A 15,704-nucleotide genomic window follows, 5' to 3' on the forward strand; every position below is an offset into this window, starting at 1 on the left:
TTAGGAACGTAACTAAAGGTTTTTATTGACTAAATAACAGAGCCCACCCTCGTGGGTGATCGGGTCCAACAAGGAGGAATACCAGCCAGTCGACTACCTTTATACCTGGGCAGGTAGGTGGAGCCATGGGCGGAGTCGGAGGTGGTCAGCCCAGGTATAACAGCGCGACAAGAGGCGACCTCGTATCGTGATACAACAGTGAGAACAGTGATAACAGTACAACAGTGATAACTATAGTGTAACGATAGTGAACGATAAAAGTGGTTTACCACAAAAGGTATGGCAGTAGATAAGCAGTGGCTAGCAGTTAAAGAAATATTTCATAATTCTCAACAAAAATACATTCCATTGAGAAACAAAAACTCCAGGGGAAAAGTGATCCAACCCTGGCTAACTAAAGAAGGTAAGGACAGCATTAGTGTGAAAGAAGAAGCTTATAATGTTGCAAAGAGTAATAGTAAGCCTGAGGATTGGGAGAGTTTCAGAAACCAGCAAAGGTTGACCAAAAAACTGATAAAAAGAGAAAAAATAGAGAAAACTAGCAAGAAATATAAAAGCAGTTTGTAAGAGTTTCTACAAGTATGTAAAAATGAAAAGAGTAGCAAAAGTAAACATTGAGACAGAAAAATTATTATGGGGAATAAGGAAATGGCAGAAATGTTAAACAAATATTTTGTATCTGTCTTCACAGTAGAAGACACAAAAAGCATTAATTAGCAATCTTGTTGTACGAGGCCCCTTGGGTCGGAGCGATCATAATATGATCGAATTCTTCATTAAGATGGAGAATGAAATAGTTGACTCAGAAACAAGGGTCCTCAATTTAAATAAAGGAAACTACGATGGTCTGAGGAGCGAGTTGGGTAGGATTGATTGGGGAATGGCACTCAAAGGGTTGACGGTGGATAGGCAATGGCAAACATTCAAAGACCGAATGGATGAACGACAGAAATTGTTCATCCCAGTTTGGCATAAAAATAAAACAAAAAAGGTGACTCAACCGTGGCTAACAAGGGAAATTAGGGATAGCATAAGATCCAAGGAGAGGACATACAAATTGGCCAGAAAAAGCAATAATCCTGAGGATTGGGAGCAGTTCAGGATTCAACAAAGGAGGACAAAGGGATTAATAAAGAAAGGGAAAATAGAATATGAGAGTAAGCTTGCAGGGAACATAAAAACTGACTGTAAAAACTTTTATAGATATGTGAAGAGAAAAAGATTGGTGAAGTCAAGTGTAGGTCCCTTGCAGTCAGAATCGGGGGAATTTATAATGGGGAACAAAGAAATGGCAGACCAACTAAATACATATTTTGGTTCTGTCTTCACAAAGGAGGACACAAATAACCTCCCAGAAATACCGGGGAACATAGGATCTGATGAAAGGGTGGAACTGAAAGAAATCAGTATTTGTAGGGAAATGGTGTTAGGAAAATTGATGGGACTGAAGGCCGATAAATCCCCAGGGCCTGATAATCTACATCCCAGGGTACTTAAGGAAGTGGCCCTAGAAATAGTAGATGCATTGCTGGTCATCTTCCAGAACTCGATAGACTCTGGAACAGTACCCATGGATTGGAGGGTAGCTAATGTTACCCCACTATTCAAAAAAGGTGGCAGAGAAAAAGCGGGGAATTATAGACCGGTAAGCCTGACATCGGTAGTGGGGAAAATGCTAGAGTCCATTATAAAAGATGTAATAGCAGAGCACTTGGAAAGCAGTGACAGGATCGGACAAAGTCAACATGGATTTACAAAAGGTAAATCATGCTTGACTAATCTACTGGAATTTTTTGAGGGTGTAACTGGTAAAATAGATAAGGGAGAACCAGTGGATGTGGTGTATTTGGACTTTCAGAAGGCTTTCGATAAGGTCCCGCATAAGAGATTAGCGTGCAAAATTAAGGCACATGGGATTGAGGGCAAGGTATTGACTTGGATAGAGAACTGGTTGGCGGACAGAAAGCAAAGAGTTGGAATAAACGGGTCGTTTTCCAAGTGGCAGGCAGTGACTAGTGGGGTACCGCAAGGATCGGTCCTAGGACCCCAGCTGTTCACAATATATATTAATGATCTGGATGAGTGAATTGGATGTAATATCTCCAAATTTGCAGACGACACAAAGCTGGGTGGGAGGGTATGCTGCGAGGAGGATGTCATGAAACTCCAGTACGATTTGGACAGGTTAGGTGATTGGGCAGAAACATGGCAAATGCACTATAATGTGGATAAATGTGAGGTTATCCACTTTGGTGGCAAAAACAGGAAGGCACTTGATTATTTGAATGGCAATAGATTGGGAGAAGGGGAAGTGCAAAGAGACCTGGGTGTTCTTGTGCACCAGTCGCTGAAGGTAAGCATGCAGGTGCAGCAGGCGGTTAAGCAGGCAAATGGTATGTTGGCCTTCGTAGCAAGAGGGTTCGAGTACAGGAACAAGGATGTCTTGCTACAGTTGTACAGGGCCTTGGTGAGACCGCACCTTGAGTATTGTGTGCAGTTTTGGTCGCCTTATCTGAGGAAGGACGTTCTTGCCATGGAAGGAGTGCAGCAAAGATTCACCAGGCTGATACCTGGGATGGCAGGAATGACGCATGAGGAGAGATTGTGTCAATTGGGCTTATACTCACTGGAGTTTAGAAGATTGAGAGGGGATCTCATCGAAACCTATAAAATTCTGTCAGGCCTAGACAGACTAGATGCTCCCGATGGTCAGGGAGTCCAGAACCAGGGGTCACAGTCTAAGGATAAGGGGTAGGACATTTAGGACTGAAATGAGGAGGAATTTCTTCACCCAGAGAGTGGTGAACCTGTGGAATTCTCTGCCACAGAGGGTGGTGGAGGCCAGTTCATTAAATATATTCAAGAAAGAGTTGGATATATTTCTTAAGGCTAAAGGGATCAAGGGATATGGGGAGAAGGCAGGGACAGGGTACTGAATTTGGATGATCAGCCATGATCTCACTGAATGGCGGAGCAGGCTCGAGGGGCCGAATGGCCTACTCCTGCTCCTATCTTCTATGTAAAAATGGTGGGGAACCAAGGGTCTAATGAGGGTGAGGAACTTAACGTAATTAATATAAGTAGAGAAAAAGTACTAGAGAAACTAATGGGACTAAAAGCCGACAAATCCCCTGGACCTGACGGCCTCCATCCTTGGCTCTGCCTAATCATGTTATGATTTTCTAAGTGACTTGATACCACTTCCTTATCTAAGGAAGGATATACTTGCCTTGGAGGCGGTGCACCGAAGGTTCACTAGATTGATTCCTGGGATGAAAGGGTTGTCCTATGATGAGAGATTGAGTAGAATGGGCCGATACTCTCTGGAGTTTAGAAGAATGAGAGGTGATCTCATTGAAACACACAAGATTCTGAGGGGGATTGACAGGGTAGATGCTGAGAGATTGTTTCCCCTGGCTGGAGAGTCTAGAACTAGGGGGCAGTCTCAGGATAAGGGGTTGGCCATTTAAGACCGAGATGAGGAGGAATTTCTTCACTCAAGAGGGCTATGAATCTTTGGAATTCTCTGCCCCAGAGGGCTGTGAATGCTGAGTCGTTGAGTATATTCAAGGCTGAGATCGATATTTTTGGTTTTGGACTCTAGGGGGATCAAGGGATATGGAGATCAGGCAGGAAAGTGGAGCTGAGGTCGATGATCAGCCATGATCTTACTAAATGGCGGAGCAGGCTCGAGGGGCTGTATGGCCGACTCCTGCTCTTATTTATTATGCTCTGGTCTCCTTATTTAAGGAGGGATATACTTGCATTGGAGGCAGTTCAGAGAAGGTTCACTGGGCTGCTTCCCGAGGTGAAGGGGTTGTCTTATGAAGAAAGGTTGAGCAGGTTGGGCCTATACTCACTGGAGTTTAGAAGAATGAGAGGTGATCTTATTGAAACATAAGATTCTGAGGGGGCTTGACAGGGTAGATGTTTCCCCTCGTGGAGGAATCTAGAACTAGGGGGCATAGTTTCAGAATAAGGGGGCACCCATTTAAGACGGAGATGAGGAGGAATTTCTTCTCTCGGAGGGTCGTGAATCTTTGGAATTCTCTTCCCCGGAGAGCTGTGGAGGCGGAGTCAGTGAATATATTCAAGGCAGAGATTGACAGATATTTGGGCTACAGGGGAGGCGAGGGGTACGGGGAGCGGGCGGGGAAGTGGAGTTGAGGCCAAGATCGGATCAACCATGAGCAGGCTCGAGGGGCCGAATGGCCGACTCCTGCTCCGATTTTTTATGTTCTAACTCTGTGGCCGCATCCTACACAAGGAACAAAAGGGTCTGAAAGTGGAGAAAGCACAGAAAGAGTTCCCTCGCACAAACACTTTATTTCAATTAAAATCTACTTAAAGAAAGCTACATCAGGTAGGAAAAAAACAGAAGCAGCCATTTCATTTGACAATTATTGGAAACACAATATTGCACAGTGAGAGAAAGGGAAGGCACAGCCTCCCGGGATCAGAACTGGGACAGGTCCAGGATAGAGAACATCCACCTATCATTGAGGGCAGGCCCACGTGCCTCCCTCGCTCAGACCCGCTCTGTAACGGTGATTGCCACTGTTCCCCAGGTTATCCAGACAGCAGGACCTGGGCAGCAAATGTTACACGCATATCAGGGACTTGACTGATGTTACACACACAGTAAGTAGGGAAATTAGGCGATGTTCCGGTTCCAGCCCGAGGTCGCTTGTAGTGGACCACAAACACGAATTATTATCTTCCCGCACCCCACACCACATCTGTTTATGACGCAGAGGTCAGATCCTGCTGAACTTCTCTTGCCCCCACCCACCCCCCCCCTGTACAGCAGCTCAGTGTCAAACAATCACCCAAGTCATGTGATGCCCTTGGTCCCCATTCTATCACTGGACACGTCCATTAAGGACTTTGGTTTTTGTTCCTCCGCCAGCAGCTTACCCGAGAAGCCGAGACTGCCTTTGCTGTTTTGGTGGCAGCACAGACACAGAGTCCAGCAGCAGGAGTGGGAACCCAGGCCTTCCACCCACCCCCCGCTAGCCCAGGGACACTGCGACCGGTCAACCTGCTTCCCAGCCGAGACAAGCTACCAGCCACTAAACCTCAGTACATCACACGGCGCTCAAGGGAGCTGCGCGGAGTTGAGCTCCAATTCTTAATCTGACGGACTGGATGTTCTCGGTCCGTCTGAACGTTACGGGCAGGGGAGAGCTGTCACTCATCGGTTACAGGGACATCACACTGGGATTAAACAGCAGGCACCAGAAGCAGCTTACTCAGGATCAGGACCCCAATAAAACACCACACGGTCTCTAAACAACAGCCGACTTAAACACGCTGATCATATTCAGATCTCAGAATCGCGCTTTGCGAGCCTGATAACACATCCTATTCTCACCCGTCCCGCAAGGCTCCCAGCGCAGTCAGTCAGTCATTCGCAATAAAAGTGACATCAAATGTAGCGAGAGGCTGCTCGGTTTAACAATCTAAAACAACTTTAATAAAACAGAATTAAACCAGTGCGAGCATCACTCCTTTATCTTTTTAATTCATTTCTGGAGCCCTTGCAGACTGTAACCACCTGCCAGGTTATATCTCCATGCTGCGTCGATATTGAGTTTAATCCAATGACCCGGAGCACAGAGGGGACACAGGAGCCGAAGATTTGGGAACGTTTTTTTTTTGCTGTCTTGCATTTCGGAGTGAAGTCACTCAGCCCGGAGCTGATTAGAAGGGCAGGATTTGGCCCCCTCAACGCTCCACCCCCAATGTGGCATGATGTGGGTGGGGGGGGGGGGGGGGGGGGCTGTGCTGAGAGAGAGGAGTCAGCCAGCCCAGGCTCAGGGAGGCCTCACCCAACATTCAGCAACCTGCTTGCATTTGTCAACACACACTCAGAGTCATCCCCCAACGTTCAGTGCTCTTCGGTTTCACGATTAGCCAAGGTGTAGCATATAGTATGTACTGATGCCCGCAGATCCATATCGTACAGCGTGGTCAACAGAGTCCGGACACAGGCAGCATGACCCGATTTCTGATGCCAGGTATGAAGCATCTGATAATGTCCTTCTGTAATATTGTTAATATTATTCCGTTCAGCTTCCACAATCTGGTTTTCAGTCAGGTGAAGCTTACGCATAAACTCCTTCCACCTTTTGATAGGAACCTCTTTTATAAATATTGGAAAGCTCTGCCTTAAATCTGAAAAGCAAACCACAAGCATGTTTACGATTTACATTTTCCTCCTTTTGTTCTCGGAGAACAGTCACTAAAGCCTAACATAGAGGCTAGGAGCAGGAGTAGGCCATTCGGCCCCTCGAGCCTGCTCCGCCATTCAATGAGATCATGGCTGATCATCCAAATTCAGTACCCTGTCCCCGCTTTCTCCCCATATCCCTTGATCCCTTTAGCCTTAAGAAATATATCCAACTCCTTCTTGAATATATTTAATGAATTGGCCTCAACTGCCTTCTGTGGTAGAGAATTCCACAGGTTCACCACTCTCTGGGTGAAGAAATTCCTCCTCATCTCTGTCCTAAATGGCCTACCCCTTATCCTTAGACTGTGACCCCTGGTTCTGGACTCCCCGACCATCGAGGACATCCTTCCTGCATCTAGTCTGTCTAGTCCTGTTAGAATTTTATAAGTTTCAATGAGATCCCCTCTCATTCTTCTAAACTCCAGCGAGTATAAGCCCAATCGACCCAATCTCTCCTCATACGTCATTCCTGCCATCCCAGGGATCAGCCTGGTGAAATAGTCAGCAACTCGAGCCTGACGCAGCCAACGCCAGAGGCCCGAGGGAGGGAGGGAGAGATTCGGCCCGCAGTAAATGATCTCATTGCACCCGAGGGGGCAGCAAACTGTCCTAATGACCCAAAGTGGGAGCACCCTCACCACACGGACTGCAGCGGTTCAAGGCGGCGGCTCACCGCCACCTTCTCAAGGGCAACTAGGGATGGGCAATAAATGCTGGCCTTGCCAGCGACGCCCACATCCCATGGACGAATATATAAAATAAAGCTGAGCCGCACGCACACAGGGAAGGAGCTGGATCGGAGTTCGTAGAATCATAGAAAGTTACAGCACGGAAGGAGGCCATTTCGGCCCATCGTGTCCACACCGGCCAACAAAGAGTTATCCAGCCTAATCCCTCTTCCCAGCTCTTGGTCCGTAGCCCTGCAGGTTGGAGCATCCCAAGTGCACATCCAAGTACTTTTTAAATGTGGTTAGGGTTCCTGCCTCTACCACCCTTTCAGGCAGTGAGTTCCAGACCCCCCACAACCCTCTGGTGAAGACATTTCCCCTCAAATCCCCTCTAAACCTTCCGCCAATTACTTTAAATCTGTGCCCCCTGATTTTTGACCCCTCTGCTAAGGGAAATAGGTCCTTTCTATCCAGCTCGGGGGGGAGGGCAGTAAGACCAGGGCCAGAGCTCCTGATCACTAGCCAGGGACCGCTGATGGGACAGGGGAGGAACCCAGGCTCGGGGGGGGGGGGGGGTGGTGACGCCCCCCACTGCCCAATAGCCTGTCTACCTTGTGTGATGGACAGCCAGAGGTGGCCTGCTGTGGAGTGTGGCTCCCTCTGTCAGGGAGAATCGGCACCTTCGTGGCCGGGGAGGGCTGGTGGCACACTGGGTCACATCACTCGCAGGAGCCTGGATTCAAATCAGGCGTCAAATAATGGGGAGAGCGAGTGGTGTGTGTTGGGCTCAGGACCCCCACTCTCCCCACAGACCCCCCCCTCACTCTCCCCAGAGCACCCCCCCCACTCTCCCCACAGCGCCCCCCCACTCACCCCACGGCCCGCCACCCCCCTCCACTCTCCCCACAGACCCCCCCCCACTCTCCCGACAGGCCCCCCCATCCCCACTGACTGGCGGCCTTGGTCAGAGGCCTGACGAATGACTGATGTAAAGACAAGTAGAGGAGCCAACAACAACTTGCATTTATACAGCGCCTTTAACATAGTGAAACGCCCCAAGGCGCTTCACAAGAGCGTAAATCAGATAAAATTTGACACATAAGGAGATATTAGGACAGGTGACTAAAAACAGTTTGCAGGAACATCTTAAAGGAGGAGAGAGACATGGAGAGGTTTAGGGAGGGAATTCCAGAGCTTAGGGCCTCGGCAGCTGAAGGCACGGCCGCCAATGGAGGAGCGAAGGAAATCGGGGGATGCGCAAGAGGTCAGAATTGGAGGAGCGCAGAGATCTCAGAGGGTTGTGGGACTGGAGGAGGTTACAGAGATAGGGAGGGTTGTAGGGACTGGAGGTTACAGAGATAGGGAGGGTTGTAGGGACTGGAGGTTACAGAGATAGGGAGGGTTGTAGGGACTGGAGGAGGTTACAGAGATAGGGAGGGTTGTAGGACTGGAGGAGGTTACAGAGATAGGGAGGGTTGTAGGGACTGGAGGTTACAGAGATAGGGAGGGTTGTAGGGGCTGGAGGAGGTTACAGAGATTGGGAGGGTTGTGGGACTGGAGGAGGTTAGAGAAATAGGGAGGGTTGTAGGGCTGGAGGAGGTTACAGAGATAGGGAGGGTTGTAGGGACTGGAGGAGGTTACAGAGATAGGGAGGGTTGTAGGGGCTGGAGGAGGTTACAGAGATAAGGAGGGTTGTAGGGGCTGGAGGCGGTTACAGAGATAGGGAGGGTTGTAGGGGCTGGAGGAGGTCAGAGAGATAAGGAGGGTTGTGGGACTGGAGGAGGTTAGAGAGATAGGGAGGGTTGTGGGACTGGAGGAGGTTAGAGAGATAGGGAGGGTTGTGGGACTGAAGGAGGTTACAGAGATAGGGAGGATTGTAGGGGCTGTAGGAGGTTACAGAGATAGGGAGGGTTGTAGGGCTAGAGGAGGTTACAGAGATAGGGAGGGTTGTAGGGACTGGAGGAGGTTACAGAGATAGGGAGGGTTGTAGGGGCTGGAGGAGGTTACAGAGATAAGGAGGGTTGTAGGGGCTGGAGGCGGTTACAGAGATAGGGAGGGTTGTAGGGGCTGGAGGAGGTCAGAGAGATAAGGAGGGTTGTGGGACTGGAGGAGGTTAGAGAGATAGGGAGGGTTGTGGGACTGGAGGAGGTTAGAGAGATAGGGAGGGTTGTGGGACTGAAGGAGGTTACAGAGATAGGGAGGATTGTAGGGGCTGTAGGAGGTTACAGAGATAGGGAGGGTTGTAGGGCTAGAGGAGGTTACAGAGATAGGGAGGGTTGTAGGGACTGGAGGAGGTTACAGAGATAGGGAGGGTTGTAGGGGCTGGAGGAGGTTACAGAGATAAGGAGGGTTGTAGGGGCTGGAGGCGGTTACAGAGATAGGGAGGGTTGTAGGGGCTGTAGGAGGTTACAGAGATAAGGAGGGTTGTAGGGGCTGGAGGCGGTTACAGAGATAGGGAGGGTTGTAGGGACTGGAGGAGGTTACAGAGATAGGGAGGGTTGTAGGGGCTGGAGGAGGTTACAGAGATAAGGAGGGTTGTAGGGGCTGGAGGCGGTTACAGAGATAGGGAGGGTTGTAGGGGCTGTAGGAGGTTACAGAGATAGGGAGGGTTGTAGGGCTGGAGGAGGTTACAGAGATAGGGAGGGTTGTGGGGCTGGAGGAGGTTACAGAGATAGGGAGGGTTGTGGGACTGGAGGAGGTTACAGAGATAGGGAGGGTTGTAGGGACTGGAGGTTACAGAGATAGGGAGGGTTGTAGGGGCTGGAGGAGGTTACAGAGATTGGGAGGGTTGTGGGACTGGAGGAGGTTAGAGAAATAGGGAGGGTTGTAGGGCTGGAGGAGGTTACAGAGATAGGGAGGGTTGTAGGGACTGGAGGAGGTTACAGAGATAGGGAGGGTTGTAGGGGCTGGAGGAGGTTACAGAGATAAGGAGGGTTGTAGGGGCTGGAGGCGGTTACAGAGATAGGGAGGGTTGTAGGGGCTGGAGGAGGTCAGAGAGATAAGGAGGGTTGTGGGACTGGAGGAGGTTAGAGAGATAGGGAGGGTTGTGGGACTGGAGGAGGTTAGAGAGATAGGGAGGGTTGTGGGACTGAAGGAGGTTACAGAGATAGGGAGGATTGTAGGGGCTGTAGGAGGTTACAGAGATAGGGAGGGTTGTAGGGCTAGAGGAGGTTACAGAGATAGGGAGGGTTGTAGGGACTGGAGGAGGTTACAGAGATAGGGAGGGTTGTAGGGGCTGGAGGAGGTTACAGAGATAAGGAGGGTTGTAGGGGCTGGAGGCGGTTACAGAGATAGGGAGGGTTGTAGGGGCTGTAGGAGGTTACAGAGATAAGGAGGGTTGTAGGGGCTGGAGGCGGTTACAGAGATAGGGAGGGTTGTAGGGACTGGAGGAGGTTACAGAGATAGGGAGGGTTGTAGGGGCTGGAGGAGGTTACAGAGATAAGGAGGGTTGTAGGGGCTGGAGGCGGTTACAGAGATAGGGAGGGTTGTAGGGGCTGTAGGAGGTTACAGAGATAGGGAGGGTTGTAGGGCTGGAGGAGGTTACAGAGATAGGGAGGGTTGTGGGGCTGGAGGAGGTTACAGAGATAGGGAGGGTTGTGGGACTGGAGGAGGTTACAGAGATAGGGAGGGGCGAGGCCGTGGAGGGAATTTGAACATATGGATGAGAGTCTGTCCTCCCAACTAAAGGGAAATGCACAGGAAACTAGAAGGAAATCATTCGATCGTAATCCCAGCCACCAATAACCAACAATTAAGATCAGTATTTTACCTTCATCACTGAATTCATTAAGTAACTGAAGACACTTATCATCATATACCTGTAAAAAAAAACAAGGTGCAGGATGAGCTGTTTGTGTTTAAAATATTAAATTAAAAAAAAGACAATAGTTTCAAGTTAACCGTCTCCACCTGCCCCACCGGGGGACTGGAACCAAGGTCCAATCGACCCAGACTGACCGGACGCTCGGAGGTCCCTGCGCTTTCTCCCCTCAACGAAACGGAACGGCAATCTCAGACTGGCAGCCCTGGAGCCCGAAACAGCCCCCGGTTCGGCAGCGGGTTCCTCTCATTTACAAAGGGTGAGTCTTGTTGGGGGGGGGGGGGGGGGGGGGGAGGGATGAAAACAAAATGGAGGGATGTTGTTCCCGAGCTTGGAGCAGAAAAACTCTGCCTCAAAACCGGGCTGGGCCTGGCCAGAGAGGGCCTGAACTCCCAGAACCGACCAGGCACACAAAACCCAAGGTCCATGCTGAAATTAAGAGGCTCTAAAACCATCAGAACGCGGCAAAGCCTTCAGATTGTGTTGAGCAAGTGACATCCGCCAAGGATCCCAGCACAATGTCTTGTATGATAGCAAAATACTGCGGATGCTGGAAATCCGAAATAACAACAGAAAATGCTGGAAAAACTCAGCAGGCCAGGCAACATCCGTGGAGAGAAATTAGAGTCGACGTTTCAGGTCGAAACCCTTTGTCAAGACTAAAGAGGCACAGGAAATGAAATGGATTAAGAGGCCAGGCTGGGAGAGAACAAAAGAGAAGTGAAGAGACATTAAGAGGTATTCAAAACCAGACGAGATGGTGATCGGACTAGTGGAGACAAAAGACGGCTCTAGATTAGGTGTGAAATGTGCTGGCAGAATGGGAGACAGCTCTTGCATTGTTCCACTGAAGCTCAGCGTAAGCTCGAGGAACAGCACCTCATCTTCCGATTAGGCACTTTACAGCTTTCCGGACTCAATATCGAGTTCAACAATTTCAGATCATAACCTCGGCCCCTATCACATTTTTACTTATATTTTTTATCCACACCTCTGTTTTGGCCTCTCCCCCCGCCCCCCTTTCTCTTATTTCCTCTCTCCCACATGGCAGCTGTCTCCCGTTCTGCCAGCGCATTTCACACCTAATCTAGAGCCGTCTTTTGTCTCCACTAGTCCTATCACCATCTCGTCTGGTTTTGAATACCTCTTAATGTCTCTTCACTTCTCTTTTGTTCTCTCCCAGCCCAGCCTCTCAAATCTATTTCATTTCCTGTGCTTCTTTAGTCTTGACAAAGGGTTTTCACCCGAAACGTTGACTCTAATTTCTCTCCACGGATGTTGCCTGGCCTGCTGAGTTTTTCCAGCATTTTCTGTTGTTATTTACAATGTCTTGTACATTCAGGCACTAGGCATGCGGTGTGTGTGTCCAGGAAATAGCCAGGGCTGATGGGAATGTGAGCTTCACGTACATTTAGAATTCTCAAATAGCTAAAGTTAATGCTGTAATACAAACCGAATCGACGTGGTAAATTTATAGTTCAGGGACTGGCCTAATATTTTAAGATAAAGAGGAATGGAGCAGACCAACAACGGGTTCTAATCTTGCAGCAGAATCCTGGCCAGTGATGGCGAGATCACCCATGGCAACACAGTTATCGTTTCCACTGATTGGCCACATTCTCAGCCGGCCAACCAATGAGCTTGCGAGAAAATGGCACTTACAGGCAACCAATCAGCTGGCTAAAAAAAAAAAAATGACAATTCTGAAGCTTCTGTAAACCCCGATGGAAGATTTTGTTTTTGAATCTGGATCTGACCCATCCTTTGCCTCCTCGGGCACCAGCTGACTGACACCTCCCAGCGCAGCAAGGTGGGAGCGAGCGAGCGAGCGAGGGGCTCTGCCAGGTCGCACGGCTACAACAGGAGAAATAAGAACATACATAAGAAATAGGAGCAGGAGTCGGCCATTCGGCCCCTCGAGCCTGCTCCGCCATTCAATAAGATCATGGCTGATCTTCGACATCAACTCCACTTTCCTGCACTATCCCCACATCCCTTGACTCCCTTAATATTCAAAAATCTATCAATCTCTGTCTTGAATATACTCAATGACTGAGCCTCCACAGCCCTCTGGGGCAGAGAATTCCAAAGATTCACCACCCTCTGAGTGAAGAAATTTCTCCTCATCTCAGTCCTAAACGGCCAACCCTTTAATCTGAGAATAGGAACAGGAGTCGGCCATGCAGCTGCTCAAGCCTGCGCCGCCATTCAATAAGATCGTGGCTGAACTTCTACCTCATCTCCACTTTCCCACCCTGTCCGCTTATCCCCTTGGTTCCTCTCAGCATCTACAGCCTCTCAGCATCTACCCTGTCAAGCCCTGTAAGAATTTTGTACGTTTCAATGAGATCACCTCTCATTCTTCTAAACTCCAGCGAATATAGGCCTAGTCTACTCAATCTCTCTTCATAGGACAACCTTCACATCCCAGGAATCAATCTAGTGAATCTTCGTTGCACCACCTCTAAGGCAAAAATATCCTTTATTCGGTAAGGCCAAAATTGTACACAGTACTCCAGGTGTGGTCTCACCAAAGCCCTAAATTAATGCAATAAGACTTCTTTACTCTTATACTCCAACCCCCTTGCAATAAAGGCTAACATGCAATGGCCTAGAAATTCACTATGGCCCCGCCAGCTGGCTAGCACCCAAAAGTTAGCGCTGGGCGGGAAGCCTATAGCGATCGTCAGATATTCATTGTTAGCGCCCCAATTCGGAACCGGGCGCTATACCAGGGTGTGCCCGCCTCCGCTTGGGGCGCTGACACTGAATATCAGCACTCTTGGCGCCGCTGCGCCAGCCGCTGCGGAGCGGCAGGCTGCGGTACTGCAGGCCTCCTCCTTCTCTTAAGGGGAGCTGCCTGCAACGGGGAGATCGCCGCTGGAGAGTGCCGGCAAATGAGCCCGGCACCACGGAGAAGTGCCGGGCTCGCGGAAAGCAGCCGGCAATGCCGCGGGGGGGGGGGGGGGGGGGGGGGTGTGGAGGAGGCCGGGGAAGGAGGTGCGGGCAAGCGGCCGCCGAAAAAGCGGCCGGCCGCACCTTCCGCTTCAAAGCGCCCCACTAAGGCAACAGGACGGCCCCGTTTTCTAGTCGCTGTTTGCGGCCGCAACTAAATATGGGGATCGGGCCGGTTTCGGGGCGGAACCGGGGCACTGCGCACACCGATGACGTCATCGGTGCCGGCGCAGCGCTAACGGCTACCGCCGCCAATACCGCTGCGCTGAATATCTGCGCAAACTCATTTCTGCCGCAAAATCACTCTTTAGGCGTTAACTGGGCACAAAGCTGGCAGCGCCTTAATGAATTTCTAGGCCAATGTGCCTTCCTAATCACTTGCTGTGCCTGCATGTTAACTTTCCGTGATTCGTGTACAAGGACACCCAAATCCCTCTGAATCCCAACATTTACTCGTCTCTCACCTTTTCAAAAATATTCTGCTTTTCCATTCTTCCTACCGATGTGGATAATTTCACACTGCCCCACCATACCAAGGTGAGCCACTACACAGCGAGGAAAGTGACCAAAGGAGCAGAGTAAGCATTAAGATAAAAAGGGTTTGCATCGGGTCTTACCGTGGGTTTATAAGGAATAGGAGACAGAGCACTGGCGTCTTCCACAAAGCTTGAGCCAACAGCTCCTCTCATCGCAGTGTCCGTGGCTCCACAGTTATGTAGTGAGTTCAGGTTCAAACAACTTATAAGATCATTGGGGTCAGCCAGTCCCCTTTGCCCCATCAAAGGGTCACCGGCCAGCTCTGATGACAACTCAGCTCCACTCCCATGACATGGGCTCTGCAAGGAGGGTTCGTCGCGATATCGCGCTGAAGCTTCGGGGCTGTCCTGAAGTAAAGTCGCGTTCTCCTTCTGAGCTTGTTCATTAACATCATTGTCCATTTTCGCACTGGCTGCGCTCGTAGCTGCTTCCCCTCCTCCACCTGTGGCAGGCCAGCTTTCATTCACCTGCAAGAGAAGGTGGGTGTTAGGCCTGGGGGGAGGGGGCGGATCGCACAGGTCAATGCTCACTGGGATCACCAAACAACTGGTCACGTTCCACAACTGATCAGAAGTCATTAAGAGAAGCTGAAGGTTTATAACAGGTCCGTGCGCAATCCGGATACAGTGGCCCATTTGGCAAACAGCACCAAAGGCAGGGTTCCCCATCATCCTCCCTGTCCCCATTCATAAAGTCATCGTGCACTGCGTGATGTAGGCAAACTGGGAGAGCCAGACAGCAACTTTAAGGGCACTGGGAAATAGTAGCGAGTAAAAGAGGAATTTATTGGTGGAAAAGCGACTGTTGCCGTGAGATACAGAATCCCCCCCACCAATAATGGAAGGACAGAGTCAAGCGGAAAGGGTATCTGTGGGGCTGAGTGTACCAGACACGGTTTTACTTTGTTCTGATCATGTCCTTGTGCCTATTCCCGCTGGCAATAATCCAGCGCTCATTCCTGCCGACACTTCATTTTAACAAGAAAACAACACTGAGCTCAAACAAACCTGTTCAGTTTTCCTACGTCAACCCCACCGACCCACCTTCTCCCCACATCCCCCAACCCCACCGGCCCACCTTCTCCCCACATCCCCCAACCCCACCGACCCACCTTCTCCCCACATCCCCCAACCCCACCGACCCACCTTCTCCCCACATCCCCCAACCCCACCGACCCACCTTCTCCCCACATCCCCCAACCCCACCGACCCAACTTCTCCCCACATCCCCCAACCCCACCGGCCCACCTTCTCCCCACATCCCCCAACCCCACCGGCCCACCTTCTCCCCACATCCCCCAACCCCACCGGCCCACCTTCTCCCCACATCCCCCAACCCCACCGGCCCACCTTCTCCCCACATCCCCCAACCCCACCGACCCAACTTCTCCCCACAGCTCCCAACCCCACCGACCCACCTTCTCCCCACATCCCCCAACCCCACCGGCCCACCTTCTCCCCACATCCCCCAACCCCACCTTCTCCCCACA

General features: G+C 50.4%; 1 protein-coding gene across 2 annotated transcripts in view; it reads right to left on the reverse strand.

The window, feature by feature from the left end:
* The window catches only part of hdr (hematopoietic death receptor), a 43,542-nt gene continuing 27,838 nt past the window's right edge, over positions 1-15,704 (reverse strand). For both annotated transcript variants that reach the window (XM_085971311.1, XM_085971310.1), the window contains 3 exons: positions 14,296-14,682; positions 10,673-10,721; positions 1-6,177 (listed from right to left, as the gene is read on the reverse strand). In XM_085971311.1, the coding sequence (XP_085827437.1) occupies positions 5,891-6,177; positions 10,673-10,721; positions 14,296-14,682 (723 nt within the window). In that variant the 3' untranslated portion in view covers positions 1-5,890. The remainder of the gene's footprint in view (positions 6,178-10,672; positions 10,722-14,295; positions 14,683-15,704) is intronic.

Source organism: Somniosus microcephalus, chromosome 30, assembly GCF_052327205.1.
Source record: "Somniosus microcephalus isolate GS21.2 chromosome 30, FLI_Smic_1.0, whole genome shotgun sequence".
NCBI lineage: Eukaryota > Metazoa > Chordata > Chondrichthyes > Squaliformes > Somniosidae > Somniosus > Somniosus microcephalus.